General features: G+C 38.5%; 1 protein-coding gene and 1 long non-coding RNA gene across 2 annotated transcripts; one reads left to right on the top strand and one right to left on the bottom strand.

Moving 5' to 3' along the window:
* Window positions 1-1617: 1617 nt before the first annotated feature.
* Window positions 1618-8982, top strand: LOC122639542 (mannan endo-1,4-beta-mannosidase 2). The gene is made up of 5 exons (XM_043832408.1): window positions 1618-2011; window positions 2958-3155; window positions 7724-7846; window positions 8050-8261; window positions 8446-8982. Exons 1-5 carry the CDS (start codon window positions 1658-1660, stop codon window positions 8855-8857), a joined length of 1299 nt encoding a protein of 432 aa, XP_043688343.1. The 5' UTR covers window positions 1618-1657; the 3' UTR covers window positions 8858-8982.
* Window positions 8983-10107: 1125 nt separating this feature from the next.
* On the bottom strand, window positions 10108-11227 carry LOC122639543. Its single transcript, XR_006329529.1, has 3 exons — window positions 11100-11227; window positions 10963-11010; window positions 10108-10434 (listed from the first exon to the last, which is right to left on the bottom strand). It is a non-coding gene; the product is annotated as an uncharacterized LOC122639543 (long non-coding RNA).
* Between the last annotated feature and the right edge of the window lie 8218 nt (window positions 11228-19445).

Genomic DNA, 19445 nt, shown 5'->3' on the forward strand with positions numbered 1-19445 from the left:
TGAAAGTGAATTACCCATAGAAATTCGAATCGTAGGGCTTGCTCAAGTTCACGTACAAGAACATCCTCGTATGCCCCTGAGCCGACCTAATGAAATCCACTGTAGACCCCACTTTGTGGATTCCATAAGGTCAGTTCAGGGGCGTATGAGATGGTTCTCATACATGAACCTAAGCTGAACTCTCGAATCATTGACATACTCTGAATATGCTATTTTGCCAACCCTTGATCAAATCTCTTGACATCAAATCCTAAATTCCTCATGAGAACTGGGAACTAATCCACCTGGGCCACTTCTATCTGATTATTATCACTACAGGGCTAATTAGATTCATGGAAAAGGCACCATAGGGTGTGTTTCAAAAAATTTGTTCCCCACGAGATAATAGAGGCTTTTCATTGGAATTGCCTTTTCTAAACATCTGATTTGTCCGCAAGGCTACTCATGCATGCCGAGTTGCATAGTACTTGTCCTAAGGCTATGTTTGGATGCCAAGAAAAGAAAAGGAAAAAAAAAATGTAATGACAAAATAATCATGATGATGCAATAATTGATTTATGTGTTCACAAAACAAAATTATGTTCATCAAAAAAAAATTTATGTGTTCATAATTTTTTTTTTAAATTTGTTGTTTTCTTTTATCGGCATCCCAACATACCTTAAAGTTATACCAAAAAAAAAAAACATAGCCTAAAGTAGAAAAGCAAGAGAGCAAATATCTCTTCCATCTGCTTTTCAACAAGTGGCACACTGGGAATCTGGGAAAATGAAAGCAGATATCAATTTCTTTTACTATTTCAAAGGTTTAGGGTTTGACAAAGAAAAAAAAAATTAGGGTTTGACGGGTTCATCTAGCCTTGCCTTACCCATCTTGGAATTCCCAAACGATAATATTAGGTTACTATTAAGTATCAAGGATAAACAGAGCTTCGGTTACTGCTATCTTTCTCCACATGGACTCCATGGGAAGAAAGCTTCTGATGCATCAAATATCAATAATTAATGCCTTAGCTCTTGGATCCATTTTATATCTTTTATTTAATACATAAATGTGTAAACAAGCAGAGTGATGAATTGTAGGGACCCATGTTCTTTGACTGAAATTGGAAATTTTCGGTTTGGGAGGAATATTGAATTGGAAGTAACCTGTAGAAACAGGTACCCCACTCAGCTGTTCGATACCAACATTGCACCCCAAAACCTTACCCTCCACCCTCCACCCTCCCATTCATTTCCTTTTTCTCTGATTTCTTCTGCCAATGCCAATGTAGAGAGCAACGTTACATCTTACCTCATCATATATAAAACCCATCAAACCAGGACAAAAAAACCCACAAATGAACAAATCAATCTCTCTTTCTCCCATTCTCTATTCCATGTTGTAGTTTGGTTTATAATTATTGGTGCATTATGGTTGTGGCTATCTGATCATGCGTGTTTATTTGAAGGTTTTAGATTTTGGGTATCTTCCAAATTCCTTCAGTGTCCCGCATTCATTCGCCTTCTACAGTTCTACATCTGGTATTGTTGCTCTGTAGATTTGTTGATGAAGAAAATTGTTTCCGTTTAGGTTGTTTAGGTCTTGTTGATTTGTGGGGTAAGAGATCCAGGATTGAGCCCTTCTCTGTTTTGAGGACATTTTGGGAGAGAGACAATTATGGCAGGCAATGGGTTGTTGTATCCACTGCTAGGTTTTACATCCTGTTTGGCTTTCATGTATATGTTCTTGGGGGATTTGAGCTTCACTAGTTATAAGCAGCCTAAGATGTCATTTGTGGATACAAATGGAGCTCAGTTCATGGTGGACGGGAAGGCATTCTACGTGAACGGATGGAATTCGTACTGGTTGATGTATCTGGCTACGGATTACAATACCGCGCCTAGGGTCAGGGAAGTGCTCCAGCTGGGTGCCAAGATGGGTCTTACGGTTTGTCGAACCTGGGCTTTTAATGATGGAGCCTACAATGCCCTCCAGATCTCCCCTGGTCAGTTTGATGAGCGCGTTTTCAGGGTATGGCATAAATTCTTACTTTTCTCTTCTTCTGTTCTTCTCTGCTCTCCTTCTTCTTTTCTCTTTCTGCAAGTTATCTGCGTTGCATATTTATGTCTTCTTATATGAGATCGTAAGAGGAAAGGGGAACGAAGAGATGAAAGCTTTAGACTGTTAAAAGAGTCCCAAAACCCAAAAAGAAAAAAAAAACCCTTAAATTCAACACTTGCAATATTGTTATCTTACATCTGGTTTGAGATCTTTGAATGAAATTGATCTTTGTATTAATTCATAAATGAATTGTTCAGTTGCGATACAGAAGGTAGTTTTCTTGAATGGCTATAATAATGTATTGCATACCTTATTATTATCAGTGACATTAGAACTATTAATGAGATTTGTAAATAAACCCTTTTGGTTTTTGAACGACAAACCCTCTTGGAATTTTTGTATATTTGTTTCTTCATATTCTAAATTTTTTGTTATGAAACAAGCTTACTGGAAGTTGAGGCAACATTTTATTCACTGACCAACTGATTAAGCAATGAGGGTTCATTGCAGATTTGCAGTTTAAGGCTCATTTCTGGAAGGAAATGATTGAGCTCCTAAAGATCACCTCCTTTTTAATGGCATAGGATATCATTAATTTTGATCCTCTTTCTCATTCTACCTGTTTTGAATAATGCACTTATCTTCAAATGTACATTAATTTTGGCTTATGTTACACATAAGTTTCTAATTGTAATATATGCATTCGTGATGTTTGTTAGAGCTAGTCACACAATACCTGATAAACAAGGTCCAAGTGTTCTAACTTCCCCCCACCCCCCCCCCCCCAAAAAAAAATCTTCATGACTTTTATTGTCTGTTGATCATGCCATTCCATGCTTTAAATACCCTTTGTCCTTTTTCTTTCTTTCTTTTGTTTTTTTTTTTTTTTGCAATTAATAACCATGAAGAATGGCAGGCATTGGATCATGTCATTGCAGAAGCAAGACTGCATGGGATAAGGCTGATTCTTAGCTTGGTTAATAACTTGCACAATTTTGGTGGGAAGACCCAGTATGTCAAATGGGCATGGGAAGAAGGTGTTGCTTTGAGTGCTTCTAACGATTCATTCTTCTTTGATCCATCCATCCGCAGTTATTTCAAGAACTATGTCAAGGTAGGCTCTATTCTCTTGTGAAATTAGTATGTTTACCAAAAGGAAACATCTTTGATTCTATGTATTACAGCAAGAATATGGCATTGTAGAGTGCCTGATAGGAAATTTAATCTGAAAATGCAATATTTGACATGATATGATACATCACCCATTATGAAGTATATGGAACGTTGTTAAATCATTTGCACTTTATAGATGATTGCTATGCCAACAAGGGATTCTTCCTAATGAAGTGTAAAAATGTTTCTAGAATATCAATTATGAATTTGTCTATATTTGTTTGCAGTATCTGGAGAAACGCCAACCTGGTGGTTGATTTGTATGTGTATGTGTCTCTATGTGTGCGCCCTTTGAAGTGTTGGCTGCAAACGATGAAATTGATACTCTTAAATAAACCTCAAGCATTTCAGTTAGTTCCAACTTGGGATTGGGTACCCAAAATTGTTCTGCTATTCCATTCTGTCTAAGGCCATGTCATCTCTAAACTCATGATCCAGTCGGTCTTTCTTTAGGGTCTTGACCCACATACATTTTTGCTAATCCCCTTCTAACAAATAAATATATTGACAATTTTCAGAACAATATTAGCTTTGAATGACTTGTTCTCTTGCCTTGGACTGAGACTGTTAAGTTAACATATTCATGATTAGGACTGTAGCATTCAGAAAAGAATTGTCTAGGTAGGCTCTATTCCCATGTGAAATTAGTATGTTTACCAAAAGGAAACATCTTTGATTCTATGTGAATACGGCAAGAACATGGCATTATAGAATTGCCTAATGTAGTCCTAGATAGGTAGAAGACCTACTAGGAGCCAGGTAGATCAAACCCTCACAAAGGTGCTGGCTGATTGGGCAGAATTGAGAGTTTTAGGTCAAAACTAGGGTTAGGTTTTGGATAATGAAGTGGGGGTTTATTGGGTAAAGCTAGGCAGGCCTATGAGAGTTTAATGGGGTAGGATTTGTAGGGTTTAAGTGAAGATTTGAATTTTAGGAAATTAGGGTTTCGGGTTTTGGGTTTCAGGAATGAGGGGGATAATGAGATCTAGGGTTTAGAGGGGGAATTATGTCAAGGGGTGCTGGTCGAGTATTGTAGGTATGGAGGGGATGATTCGGTTGAAGTTTGGTGAGATTTGGATGATTGAATAGGGCTGGACAGAATTTAGGAGTTTTTAGGGTTTTGGGGTTTTACAGAGATGAGGGAGAATTAGGGTTTTGGGTGTTAGGATGGGGCTGCAAGCTAGGTCGAGTGGAGGAGATGAGAGGGGGCTGTAGTTGGAATCTAATTGAATTTGGTTGGTAGAATTGGACTGGGCAGATTCTGGATGACCTGCAGTTTAATGGATATCGATTAAGGTTAGGTGGGAGGATTAAGAAGAAGATGGGGAATGCTGAAACAGTAACTAACTTACTGAATTAAGAAGATCTTCAATGGCAGCAACCTTGAAGACAGCCTTGAAGAAGAACCTCCCGATCTACAAGATGCAAGGAGTCACTGGAAATCCACCAGCCCTTCACCTTGATGTTACTCACAAGGCAAACTCATGTAGAGCTCAACAGCAGCAGCATTGGCAGCAGCAAAACAAATGAAAATTTTAAAGTCTGATTGTGGGGGAGCCTCCCACGATTTCAATATTAATAATAGAAGGCCATAGGCCAAATCCTGGTCTAAACAAAACACTCCCTCACTAAATCATGGAGGGATGGACCTAATTAAAACAACTTAAAATTTTAAAAAGGTTAAAAGACCTATCTACCCCTGATAACTTAAAATAAAAGACACTTAATTAAATCACTTAAATTAGACCAACTTAAATTGAACCAATTGGATGAAACCAATTTGAACCGGTTCAATTAAAAACTTAAAAATAAAACTAAGTGCAGAACTAATCTAAGGCTCCTACTATGACCCTATGCCTAGGTTGGTTTCTTCAACTCGAGGAGGCTTGGATCTACTTCAATGCCTGATGGGAAATTTATTCTGAAATTTTAGGTATTTGACATGATATGATACAACACCCATTTTGAAGTATATGGAACTTCGTTTAACTTTTTATTGTGAAATCATTTGCATATGCCAACAAGGGATTCTTCTAAATGAAGTGTAAAAATGTTTCCAGAATATGGATTATGAATTTGACTAAGTTTGTTTGCAGTATCTGGAGAAACGCCAAACTGGTGGTTAGATTTGTATGTGTATGTGTCTCTTTATGTGTGCTCTTCGAAGTGTTGGCCACAAATGGTGAAATTGATACTCTTAAATAAACCTAAGCATTTCAATTAGGTAGACAAGCATGAAATTTGCAGAGAATGAGAGAAAACGAGAAAAAAGAACCTTGATTAATAATATCAAGAAAGCTTTATCCAACTTTGGATCGGGTACCCAAAATTGATCTGCAATTCCATTGTGTCTAAGGCCATATCATCTCTAATTTCATGATCCAGTCAGTCTTTCTTTAGGGCCTTTTTGCTATCATTTTTCATTTTCATTTTTTCATGTGTTTGATATCTCACTTTTGAAACTTGTCTTTATTTTTGGATTATGGCCAAAAGTGTTTTTCTTTCATTTTTTCGGTAGTTTAATGAGCATGTGCTCTTAAACCCTCAAAGTCGACGGTAAAAGCGTCATTTGGCTTATTTTTAGAAGGGCATGCTTCCCGCCCCCTCTTTTCTTCTTCTTCTACCTGCAAAGCCTTGCGATTTGGGAGGGTGATAGAGAGGGAGGGAGCCAGATCCATGGTGGAATAATCGGCCGATTGCTGAATCAGCTTCATCACCTTCTTCTTCTACTTAGATCCCCTTTTTTAATTAAAATAAAAAAGCTTTCACAGCCCAAGCCACAAGGGGCCTGCGGGCAGACTGCTCAGTTGCAGAGGGATCGGTTGCTATTGGTTGTTTTAGACTGCTCAATAGTTCTAATTGGTTCCAGATTCTTCTTTTATATGGGGCTAACCTGGGGGCCTGGTCATTTCAATTTTTTCTCACCTAACTCACAAGGGAACCTACCAATCGAACAATTTATCAGGGAATTACGGTCCCTGGACTGTTGAGCCCTCTGACGTTCACGAGGTATTGGTTTCTCATGATTCCTTTTTGGTTTCAACTTCTACCCTTGGTTGCAATTACTTCATTCCCCCCCCCCCCCCATTCAACGAGAATTAATCACTTCGTATCCATGGAGCTATAGCAGAAAAATAAATCACTTTGTATCGGAAACTCTCTCTCTGGGTGTGTGTGTTTCTCTCTCTCTGCCATTTTGGTTTCTTTTCCCGGTTAGTTGAACTTGTTTGAGGTTCAGATTGGTGAATGGACCGACTTGCGCCAACTCCGCATTCCTTTTCTACAATCAGTGATTGAACTGAATTTTTTATGTTGAAATTCGGCTGCAAAGAAATAATTTATTGTAAGAGATGCTTTTTCTGTTACCCTGTTGTGGGATCACCGATGATATTTACGTTTCTTGAGAACACATTTCCGTTGATTTCAAGCATTTGTTGATTCCTTATAAATCCTCCATTAGGACCATTACTGAGAGAAGTATGAGATTGAAAAATCTGTCCTATCAACTTTCTCCTGGCCTTGGATACTCTTTGGTTTCCAGATAAAAACCATGTAAAAGGAAAATTTTCAGGTAAAACAAGAAAATAGGATTTACCTTAAAAATGTTCCTTAGAGGGGCGCAGATATAGCAAGTAAATTCAGTTTGAGAGACATGCTAGAAAATTTTGAAGTTTCGGACTGTCAAAGTGGGGAAGCATACTGGCTGAAGTGCTTGGAAGGATGAGCAACAAAAGATGGAGATGTGGGTGCAACGGCTGGCCATACCCGATCGTGGTGGCGGAGCTTGCAGCGATGGGTAAGATGCACAGGCACTGGTGTTCGTACACCTACCCCACCCCTAAATTCCCAACCCATCAAACCCTCCATCAAACAAACAGGTTTAGAGTTGATTTGGGAAAGATGGGTGATGGGAGAGTTTCTTCACCTACTATATGGGCTTTGGGCCCATTTGTTCAAAAAGTGTTATAAAAGTTATTTACACAGATAGTTCCCAAACTTATTTTTCATTCTACAACCTATTGTGTTTAGCATTTACTAAACAATTTTTATTTTTTGATCAAAATGGATTTTATTTTTAAATAGGCCAAAAACAAAATGAAAAATGATACCAAAAAGACCCTTAGTGTCTTGACCCGTGTATATTTTTGCTAATCTCCATCTAACAAATAAATATACTGACAATTTTTAGAACAATATTAACTTTGAATGACTTGTTCTCTTGCCTTGGACTGAGACTGGTAAGTTCACGTATTCTTGATTAGACTGTAGCATTCAGAAAAGGATTGTCGAATTGCTCTTTCCAAAGCCACTTTTGGGTGGCTGACAACAGTTGGGAGGTCTAATTTGAAACTTGTTTTCTTAGAGCCTTGAGATCATTGTTGATATGTTAATCATTTAGGAGTTTTACTTTCAAACTTGTCTCTTTGAAGCCTTGACATCATTGTAAACACTGAAGGTAATTGCATCAATAACAGACCTTTTCTCAGTATAGTCACTTCTCATTTGCAGGCTATCTTGACAAGGAAGAACAGTGCCACTGGAATTGAATATAGAGATGACCCCACTATCTTTGCATGGGAGTTGATGAATGAACCCCGTTGTTTCTCGGATCCCTCTGGTGACACCCTCCAAGTAAGTCGCCCACCCAGCTGTCTGTACCATCTAAACAATGCTACATGTTTCAGGTCCAATTAACCCATTTTAAGGGCCAGGAATGGGATGATTACATTTAATTAAAGCTGTTGGAGACGGATGTTTGTTGCTTTACTCAGTATCTGTAACATAGAGTTTATTGAGTCCTGAGTTTGATGTAATCGTCTCGTCAAGAATTGCAGGATTGGATTGAAGAAATGGCTGGTTTTGTGAAAAAAATTGACAAGAAACATCTATTAACTGTGGGGCTTGAAGGATTTTATGGTCGTACGAGCCCAGGAAAATTGAATTTGAACCCAGCAGAATGGGCAGGTGCTTTTGGGACTGATTTTATTCGAAATTCCAAGATCCCAACCATCGATTTTGCCTCTGTCCATGTTTACCCCGATCACTGGTAAGCATTGAATCACACCAAACTGTTTGTGAATTTCTTCTCTACAAGGATAACAATAGATATGAGGGGATGAAACTTGCCTTGGTGAAAAAAGAAAGTGCTAGATCAAAACTTGCATCTCCTTTTCTCTTATACCCATTTAAAAATCAAATTCTGACACATTTTGATTGTATTCTTTTTGTAGGTTTGATGATCTAGATCTTGAAGACCAAATTAAATTTGCTTCAAAATGGGTGAAGTCTCACATTGAAGATGGTGACAATGAACTGAAGAAGCCTATCTTGTTCACTGAATTTGGGTTGTCAGCCAACCAAAAGAACTTTCAACCATTACATCGTGAAAAATTTTATAAGACAATATATGACCTTATTTACAAGTCAGCTAAGAAGAAGGGATCAGGAGCAGGGGCATTTGTTTGGCAGTTCATAGTTGGAGGTATGGAAGAGTATGAGGACGGTAATGGGATTGTGCCATGGGAGAGGGCATCCACTTATAGTATTATAACAGAGCAGTCATGTAGGCTGGCTAGAATCCAGGGAGGGCAAGATCAATTGCAAGGGAGCCTGAAAGATCTTTGTTCAAAGATGGTGAACTAGTCATTCTTTTTTTTTATTTTTTTTATTTCAAATTTAATTTTGTTTTTGGCAGAATTGTGTTTTCCTTCATGCTTTTGGCATTGTTTGCTCAAGGGTTGCAGAGATCACTGCCCCTGTTAGCATCATTGCATTTAGGCTGCCTCGCAATCTTTGGTGCTCAATAGGTTGCCTGATTACAAAAATACCCATGTAACCTTGACTATCACATATAAATGCTTTACTCAATTACTTGTATGGGAAAGGGTTCTCTAAGCAAGCGACATAGAGGAACGCACCAATGAGGTGCAACAGAATGGTTTTATACATAGGAGGGCAGCTAGGTCATTTCATATGGCCGTTCTTGTTTTGCCTTCTATGCTTGATCCTAATGGACATTCTGCCATGACGGTTGAAATCAAAGTTTTTGAAGACAATAATACTGGGGACTGTTACCAATCTTCCTCCTATCAAAGTGGTCACTGGCTGCAAGTGGGTATATAAGATCAAACTTATCTAATAAGTCCATTGAATGTTATAAGGTCCCGGCTTGATTATAAAGAGACTTTTGCTCTTGTGGCTAAGCTAGTTATTGTTTATCACCTCCTTGCCATCGCCGTTTCTTGTTATTGGTATTTCTATCAACTTGATGTTAATAATATATTTTTGCATGGTGATCTAGAAGAAGTGTATATGAAACTTCTACTTGGATTTTCTCGAAAGGGGAGAAAAAATTTAGTTTGTTGTCTTCGCAAATTCATATATGGTTAAAAAAACAGTTAATAATGTGAGGAGAGAGATGGAGAGAGGGCGTGTTAGCGTACCTTCACCTACCGGCTCAGTGAACCTTTTTCCTACTAGTATAATTTAAAAATACTGAACCGGAAGCAAACTGTTCAGTGCTTTATTCTAGTTAAACCACCTTCGGTTTCACCAACCACAGGATTCTTACCGGAAAGCTGGGAAATGCTTTTGGTTGGTTTTTACTTCGACCAGCTTGACCGGCCGGTCTGGCAGTCCCGTCTGGTTCTACAACAATTGTTATGATTGGGCAGCGGTAAAGTTAGGAGCTTCACCACAAGGTAAAATGATGAACAAACGACCTTGTGGGAAAATCAATCTCAATTTCCCATTAATTTTGGGTTATGGGCCTCAATCTATAGGCCCATATCAACCTATTTATGAGCAATTGGATTGCCACATGGGCTTTCGTATATGGGCTTGGGCCTGATTAGCCCAATAATTTAAAGATTGGAGGAAACAAATTATACTAATAATAATAATATGACCAAATTACCATTAAACAACAAAGATAATTACGTTACACAGTTACTATGTATGAAGCACAGCCATGGCTGACACCCAACAATAGCACACAAACACAGAAGAAGATGGAGGAATACACACAGCTTATTCAGCACAAACACACATATCATACCACACCTCCTATTACATTCTTATGTTTTCCCCCCAAACTACTATTTCTGTTTATTATTATTTAGTGTCCACAAGTGCAGTCAGTGCAAGCGCAGGCTGCTCCGCACTTGCACTTGCCATCGTGCTCCGCTCCGGCAACTTCAATCACGGCATCATCGTTGTAGCTGCAATATAGGAGAAACCCATCAGGAAAGATCTCAATTTCCATGTATGTTCCTATGTGGAGGGAGAGATTGTTGGATTCCACGCGGAGCAATTATCCCACATAGGGTGTGAGTAAACCGATGCAACAACAACAACAACAACAACAACTGAGCCTTATCCTAACTAAATGGGGTTGATTACATGGATCCTTTAAAAAACGCAGTAAGAGGAACGAAGAGGAATGCAGATTAAAATGAAGAAATGAGATAAGAAAAGTAAGTAATGAAAAATGAAAAATGAAAGTAAGAAGAAAGATGATATCCCAGGAATTCAAGAAAATCTCAGCTATATAATGTTGATAACGTGGATCCTTGCCCTCCAAAAGACTCTATCCGAGGGCATACTTGGTACAAGGCCCAGACTAAGCATATCATTCTTCACAACCTCACCTATGGTCATCTTAGGCCTACCCCTAGCTCTTTTAACTCTTTTAGCTCCTTCATCCGATGCATTAGGTACTTAACAGAAAGAGTAGATCGAAATCGTACCTCTTCTGGGTTTCGACGATTTCGATGCCATAGCTGTTTCCCTTCTTCCTGTGATTCAGAAACATATATATTAGCTGAATCAAATGAAATATTGATCATCAAGTATGTATAGATGGAGAAGAAAAAACAGCACTTACACACACTGGCTCTTGTCAGCGCAGTCACAGTTGCCACAGGTAGACATGGTGATGAAGTAAAAGAAAGATGAAACAGAGAATGAAGTATGAGAGTAGGAATTAGTTCTCTTGTACTCAGCTATACCTTTGAGAAACTTAGCTTTGGTATTTATAGGGAAAATGGGAAAGGTAGTCAAGGAGAAGATATGGAACACAGAAGGACTGTGAGGAGCACACGCCTTCTCTGAAAAAATCCAAAGGAATCTCAATTATATATAGTGGGCTGGCCTTCTATTGTCCTCTCATGTCATCTTCATTACTATTTTATATAGAGAAGCTACAGTGAAATTACATAATCTATCTCTTTCTTTCTTAATCTTTGAAATTGAAAGTGTGAAAACAAGAAATTGAGACCCCACACTTGGGTTATATCCTACTTCTTATTTATCAAACAGATTTCTGTAAAAAATTTAAAAAAAATAATAAAAATGGAGATTGATTGATTAAGAAACAAAGTTGATTAGGCCTAAAGATAGGATACAATATACTATCCATTATTTGATTCTATTCGTGAAGTTAATGCATGTGAATTGATTGGTTAAAAATTAATTAAGATTGACAAAGTGATATCATTGTTCAAAATTCAAATGAAATATAAGTAACTTTGTTGAAATGTTGGGAGGAAGTGATTTAAAGTCTTACATTGGTGCCTTCATATACTTGAGAAGCTTTCTGTTCGTCTAATGTCTTAAGGTTTTTGGTTGAACCTTTCAATATGGTATCAAAGCCTAGGTCTCTTTGTTGTTTGACCATCTATAGAGCCAAGTAGCGGTGTCAATCATCAGTTTGGATTGGTTTCAGTCCAGATTGCATTGGTTTTGGTTTTGTAAGGTTGAATCCGAAACCTAGGAAAGCTTGAGTTTCGGTTCAGTTCAGTTTGATTAGGTTTCTTATCGATTTGTTATTGGTCCGGGCTGAATCGGTTTCAATTTGGTAAGGGTGAATCTGAAACCAAACCAAGAAGGAAAGCATCTGTTTCGGTTTCTTATCGATTTGTTACCGGGTTGGTTTTTTTGTCTGTTTTGGGTTCAGTTTAACATATACATATGTATGCAACATTATGGAAAACATATGCTTTTCTAATGAGTTTTGGGCTGTTCTTATCGGGTTATATTGGTTTAGTTTCAGTTTCGATCAGGTTTTTTCATCCTGTTTCAATTTCAGATTAAGTCAGTTTTTGTTTGGTTCCTTTTGATTTTAGGTATGCAATACCCTAATCCAAACCCAATCTAATAAGGATTGGTTCGGCCTGTATTGGTTCGATACAAGTTAATTTCACCAACTTGATCCAAGTTTTGACACCCCTAGAGCCAAGTATGTCGAAGCCACATGTGAGGGAACTCTCAAACAAATATACTATAATTTATTGTGTCTACTATCTTAGCCTTGATTTTAGTGCATGGTATCAGATCGAGTATCAACCTGTTCCAAAATCTATACCGATATTGATATGTATTTGTCCATTTCAAACATTTTTGCACTCAAAGATACCAATGACATACCATAATTTGACCATTCTACCCTTTGTCCATACCATTGATTCGGTATCGACTAGGTATTGATATTTGTATCAGTCGATACCAATATGGATTGACTGATATGACCCTGATCTTAGCTTTCTTTTTTTTCTTTTTCTTTTTTATTTTATGAAAACTTGTGATTATTTTGGCGGGGAATAATGTGCATGGTCATTAAGTTTAATCACCCATATTCCAAGACATGGTTGGCCCATATAGCACATATGCCTTGGCTCTTCTTCTTTGTTTTCAAACTACCTTTTCAAATGGCATCAACTTGATCAAGAAAATTAATCAAAAAGGATTAAATTAATTTTTTTAATTAACAAAGTTTTCATACACAGCCGTGCAAGTATCCACGATCATGTTCCCTCTTACAAAGAGTGGAAAAGTCATAATCCCTCATCTATACTTAATGCCTTGAAACTCCCACCCTCTCACATACACGACTTACACAGCCATGTATGAAAACTTTCTCCTTATTTGCTTCCAAGATATTTTCACTTTTAGTTGAATAGTAAACTATGGTTTGAGATATCCAACAAGCCTTAACATCTTATTACCAAAAAAAAAAACAAAGCAGCCTTTAACACCTTATGTGTTCCAATGGGAATTTTATTCGCTGCTGTAACTGCAACGCTGCTGTACTCATCGTACGGTGCTGTAGGTACCATGTATGCCATGTGGGGTTCACTGTGCACACATGGCACCTGCAGCGCCACACGATGAGTACAGTAACGCTGCAGTTACAACAGCAGATAATAATCCGTTCTAATGGATTCCAAAAAGTGCCGTGTAGGGCACGGTTTGCTTTAAGTAGTGTGCCATAGAAATGTATGGGTCACTGTCAACTGTCAACAACAAAAGCGCCCTTCATTTCATTTCCTTTGATAGCAATAGCCACTTTATATCAAACCTTCTTCTTATCAGTTAAAATTTTTTTGTCAAACGAACGCTGGCCTTGTGTTTTTGGCCTTTTCCTTTAATCCATAGGTGCACTTAATTGATGGTGGTCCTCCCTCTCTCTCTCTCTCTCCATTCTATGTCATGGTTCTAAGTATCGGTCTTGTATCACTTGTATCGGGCGATATGTATTGATTTTGCTAGTTGCCGATACTGATATCATGCTAATATCGTATCGATAACACGATATGGACAAGGGGTAAAATGGTCAGAAAACTCATTTTTTAAAGAAAATTTAGAGGCATTTGTGTTCGATACAGTCGATCCAGACCGATACCGTATCGATTTTATATCAGTTTTGCAAGTCACCGATACCCATTCCGATACCATACACTAAAACCATGAGTCTATGTACCAAGTCAAAATCAATTTTTTTTTTGGCAAACATCATACTCTTTCTTGTGATGTATTGTCTGTGGTTCAAGACTTTCGTCGGCTCTTCTTCTCTAGAAGAAGTTAGAATTCTTGGGATTTGTAGTTCTTGGGGGTGTGCGAAGGTAATTTGATTCATGTAGTAACCCTATTCTATTTTAGAATTATGGGGTACTTCAATTGTGTTTCCTTTCCATGGGTAACATATTTAAGGTCAAGGGTCCTAGTACAAGAATCGTTATAAGGTACCTTAAACCCTAAACCCTAAACCCTATTGTAATAGTATGTTACAAAACGAGAACCTAAAAAAAATATAGAAATCATATAAAAAAATGAAAATCATAGACAACGTACAATTACATAATACACATTAGAATTTACATGCTTCAATAAAATTGCCTATGTCCAGATCAAATGAGATTTGTTTCACTATCAATAAAAAATAGGGTTAAGTCGTCCGTCTCACATCTCTCTCAGATTGATTATAGAGAAAGAACCTTCGCTACAAATAATATATAATGAAACTCTATATAAACAGTTTACCGAAACACTTATATTGCCCTAAAAAAGTTCTTTCAGGGGTTGTTGCCCGTGAACACCTGCATGAATCTACCAGTTCATTACAGCCCCAGTATCAAAGATTAACGCATAAGGCGGGCCAATTCCTCTAGGTCTTAAGGCCTACAACCTCTTAATGACCCTTCAGAATCAACCCACTTTATAATACTCATCATTAATGCAAGTGTGCAAAAACAAAAAAAGCAAATACCAAAAGCCATGTCCTTCCATGCGTAAGGTCCCCTACAGCCTCAATATATACACCTTCAGAGTTCTTCTGCACTTTCTCTTCCAAAGTCGATATCAAACTTCCATAAGATAACATATTGCTACTGGCCTACCTAAAGGAAGACCTCCGAAATCTAAAGTTGGATTGGATTGTGATAGATCACTGAATATGGTATGGCCCAGCCCTTACCCATCCTACAATACTGTACAACTTTGCCCACTACGCTCATTGATGAGGAAAATTGATTTGGCAAATGAAGCCTAATCCATTAAGCCTATATGGGGTCCATTGGGGGGAATGAAGAACTTTCTCTGATCTTATCTGTTTTATGACTTTGTGCTTGTTAACAATCAACTAGGAATTTGCAATTTTCAGTAATTTTGCACTGGTTTTTTCTTATACTCACTCTGCAACATTATCTTTTGGAGAGTCTACATCTACACTACTCCCAGTAGAAACCCATCAAATAATTCTCAAGTGTGTTGTAGGGTGAGCTTGGAGATGGAAGTCTTCTAGAAGCTCAGGTTCTCGTACGAGAACTATTCTCGTATGGTCTGAATCACACAAATGGAATCCAAGAGAGGTGGGTCTCACTCTTGGATTCCATTTGTGCTGCTTAGGCCCGTACGAGAACCTGAGCCAACCATTTTATCATCCTAGGTCGGAACAAGTTGATAGGGTACCCTTTTTGAAGTACACAAAGAATGAAGAGCAGAATGCCTTTTCGGGGACATGAGGAGTCATACCGTAGTGTACATGAACCAAGATCTAAGAATGATCCAAAGAATTTTTTTTATTATGCGAACACCTGACTTGCTCAGGTGGCTTGCTCCCTGCTTGTAGAATGCAGGGCGGAGGGCTTGGTCTCATGTTTAAGCCTCCCCACCTGCACATGTAGTGCAGGGCAGCCCCTACCCCCATCCCCCCTGTTACGTGCGCAGATCTTGGTGGTGAGAAAATAGATAAACAAATAAAAAAAAGGAGAAGAGATAAGAGAGAGAGTGAGAATTGGCTTTACGGACGAAGTCGGGCATCCTGGCGCAATTGGGAGGCTGCCAATCCTCTCTCAAGATAAACTCAAGAATTAATTAATATTTTTCGTATTGCTTTCTGCTTCTTCATTCATCATTAAATACACAGATAATATTAACTACCCACTTTCCCACTCCTACAATTTCTCTCAACTCCTACAATATCTCCCTACAACTCATCCCACTTTTAATAACTATAAGGGTAAATTACACGACACTCCCAGATTTTCAAACGAAACTCAAATCACCCCCTGGTTTTTTCAGAACTCAAATTACCCCCTCTACAGTAATGGTGTTAGTCTGTTGTTGGTTATTGATGTGAAAGGATTATTTTACCCTTGTACTAAAACATTAGAATTAAATTTACAATACTACCCTTCAAAATCTATGTTTGAATGTCAAGGGTAGTTTAGGTATTTAAATTTATTTAATTGGCTGACATCTTCACTTAACAACATAAAACAAACGGTAGGGACTAATTTGTCATATTGGGGTCTAAACCAATGGGTGATTTGAGTTTTTTCAAAAACTAGGGATGACGTGTAATTTACCCTAACTATAAATAATAACTAACCACAATCCCGTACATACATATAATTAATAAAATAATAATTAACTATAATAACAAATAACTACACCTAAGCAATAACGACACATAACTACCCCCCTTGGGTGGCCCCATAGGGCGCCCCACTTTGGCATTAAAAAAAAGATTTTTTTGTGATTTGGTTCTCTGAGCAAGCTGCATAGGGAGCACACCAATGAAGAGCAACGAAACAGTTTCATACATTGACGAGCAAAGACATCATTTTTTTTCTTTTGGTGAAGGGAAAAGAGAGGATGCTAGTTGTACCCCCCACAAAGCTGCATAGGGAGCACACCAATGAAGAGCAATGAAACATTTCATACATAGAGGGGTAGAGAGATCATTACATGTGAAGAGAAGAGAGAGTTAGAGAGAGAGGATGTTAGTGTGTACCCTCCTCCAAGCTGCATAGGGAGCACACCAATGAAGAGTGTTGTACATAAGAGAGGGCATAAAGGTCATTTCATTTGTATAGAGAGAGAGGGAGAGAGAGAGAGGATGCTAGCTTGTGTGTCCCCCCTCGGGTGGCCCCACAAAGTGCCTCACTTTGGCACCAAAAAAATATTTTTTTGGTCATAGGAAGCACCACCAATGAAGAGTGATGAAACAATTTCCTCTGTAGAGGGATAGATAGATCATTTCATGTGAAGAGAAGAGAGAAATAGAGAGAGGATGTTAGTGTGTACCCTCTATCGCAATCAGAAGAAAACCTTTTTTCCAACCCCTTCGATGAAGGCTGGGCAGCTCCAAAGACGTCTAGGGAGCACCTCAACTGCCAAGGGCCTCCTCTCCTCTCCTCTCGAAAATTCCAAAGAACTGTTTGAAGCTTTTATTTCGCAAGATACGAGTGCCTCTTCAGCTTTGGATCAAGAGAGCAAAAGAAAAATTGTGATAGGTTCCTATAGGATCCTCCCAGGTTCCTATAAGATCCTTCCCCCCCCTCCCCCCTCCCCCCCCCCCCCAAAAAAAAACCAGATATGAAGGTTTCTCCGGGTCAAATAGTTACACCAACTAAAGATTAAAAAAAAATAAAAAGGTGTTCTCGTTTTCAAATATTGTTCTAGAAACCCCCTAAAGTGTGCACCCTCTTTTGCAATCAGCAGGGAATCTTTTTCCCAAACACAAGACCACATGAAATGACAAAAAAGAAAATCCCAATCCTGTTGATGCCCCTGCATACACTCTCATTAGCCCCATACTTGTGCCATCTTTTTATAATCTCGCCAAAATATAAATCTTTGGACCCTTATGAGCTCTTATATATTTTCTTCCTAACATAAAACGGAAAAAAAAGATAAGGAAAGTTGAAATCACCTTATCGACTTTTTTATTTAGATAATATCTTGTGTTGGTCGGAGCTGATCCCCTCATCAAGGTACACATGGTAAGCTACAAGGGCCAAATACCTGTAGAACAGTCTAATTTCCCAGAGCAAAGATATTGTTTTTTCCTTTTTTAGGTGAGATCCAAAGATATTCCTAGAAACCAAATATCTATTACAGAGTTATAGTCTTTGATGCATAGCTACAAGATTTACGGTTTCTGCCACCTTTGGTTTCGCTCTTCAGATTAGGTTACCTAACAGCAGATCCTTGGAAGAGAAACAAGGTATCACCGGAAATGGTGAAGATGACGAGGCTTTTTCTTTATTGTTACCTTTGAACACTTTTTTTTTTTTTTTTTTTTTCATAATTTTAGAATTCCAACACTATTCGGGTTTGAGAATATAAAAAAAACTTTCAAGTTGTGCTCAATCAACGAGGACAAGAGTATAAAAAATAAGGGAGAATGTTCTCTGTGCCGCAGTGCAGCCTGTGCCCAGACACATGGGCAGCTTGTGCAAGGGGGCAGGGTGGTCATTGCGTCCACCCAATGTGCCTGGGCGCAGGTTGCGCTGCGGCACAGAGAACAGCGCCCTAAAAAGTAAAAACACTTAACCTAAAATAGGGAAAACTGGAGACAAAATCAGAATAGGAGTTTGAGAGTACATGAGACTGAGAAAGAGTTTAGAACGCTTAGAATGATACTCTAAGGCTGCGTTTGGTAAATGTCTGAACAAAGAACGGTCGTTCTTGACTAGAAACATTCTTTGGCGTTTCTGGTCTGAGACGGCGTTCTGAGACCGAAAATGACTGTTTGGCAATGGTCTCAAGAACACCGTTCAGAATGAATATGGTGTTTGGATGAATGCCGTTCAGAACGAAAAGGTTGGGTTTCCCTGATTTTTCCATTTTTTCCTCTCTGATTTTCTTCTCCATCTTTCATCATTTAAATGCAAACAACGGAAAAGCAATAGACTTCAGACTGGTTTGTTGTTGAATAAGGTGGATCAGAGCACAATAGTCGATCTTTAGGATGAAGAAATTGACATCCAAACAGTCAAAACCCTAGGGATTTCTAACTGATTTGCTGGAAAATGTTGAAAATGGATACCCGAAAGGAACTTCATTAGGGCCTAGTTGTTTGTCTTGGCGATAGTGGTGGTGGTGGTGGACCAAAGTGAAGGTTGGAGGCGGGCATATAGGTTCCGGTGGAGAATGGCATCTGGATTTTTTGACACTGAACATTCTTCCATTCCCTATGCAGAACACATAGGTTCGAAAGGCAGAGAGAGAGAGAGATGCAAAAACTACAAGAGATAGAGAGGGAGAGAGAGAGCAAACGAGAGACAAAGAGAGACAGATAGCGAGAGAGAGAGAGAGAGAGATGAGAGTACCTTGGGAGGAAGCTCCCGTAGTTGCAGGTTTCCTTCTCTTCCCCCTTCTAACTGCAACGGCCTGTAAAAGCTCAAATCTCACAATGTTGAAAAGCCAAAAAACCTAATCACGAGTTTCCTTGAATTTTTTGCCCGATAAATTTGTTCTTGTTCTTTACAGACTGTCTCAGAGATGTTCTGTAAAGAACGTTATTTGATGGAAAGATTCCTTCGATTCGTTCTAAAAGAACGACAAAACTAACCAACATGCAAAATGTATTTTCGTGCTTTTTTGTTATATAAGAAGTGCATTCTTTGGAAGGGTTGGTACTAGTTTAATGAAGCTTTGGAGCTGA

This window comes from Telopea speciosissima, chromosome 9 (genome assembly GCF_018873765.1).
Source record: "Telopea speciosissima isolate NSW1024214 ecotype Mountain lineage chromosome 9, Tspe_v1, whole genome shotgun sequence".
Lineage (NCBI taxonomy): Eukaryota > Viridiplantae > Streptophyta > Magnoliopsida > Proteales > Proteaceae > Telopea > Telopea speciosissima.

Excerpts from the sequence above, each read along its gene's own strand:
- LOC122639542 (XM_043832408.1), top strand. The coding sequence starts at position 1,658 with ATGGCAGGCAATGGGTTGTTGTATCCACTGCTAGGTTTTACATCCTGT. Across the intron at positions 2,012-2,957 it reads TTGATGAGCGCGTTTTCAGG|GCATTGGATCATGTCATTGC; the intron begins GTATGGCATAAA and ends GAAGAATGGCAG. Across the intron at positions 7,847-8,049 it reads CCTCTGGTGACACCCTCCAA|GATTGGATTGAAGAAATGGC; the intron begins GTAAGTCGCCCA and ends CAAGAATTGCAG.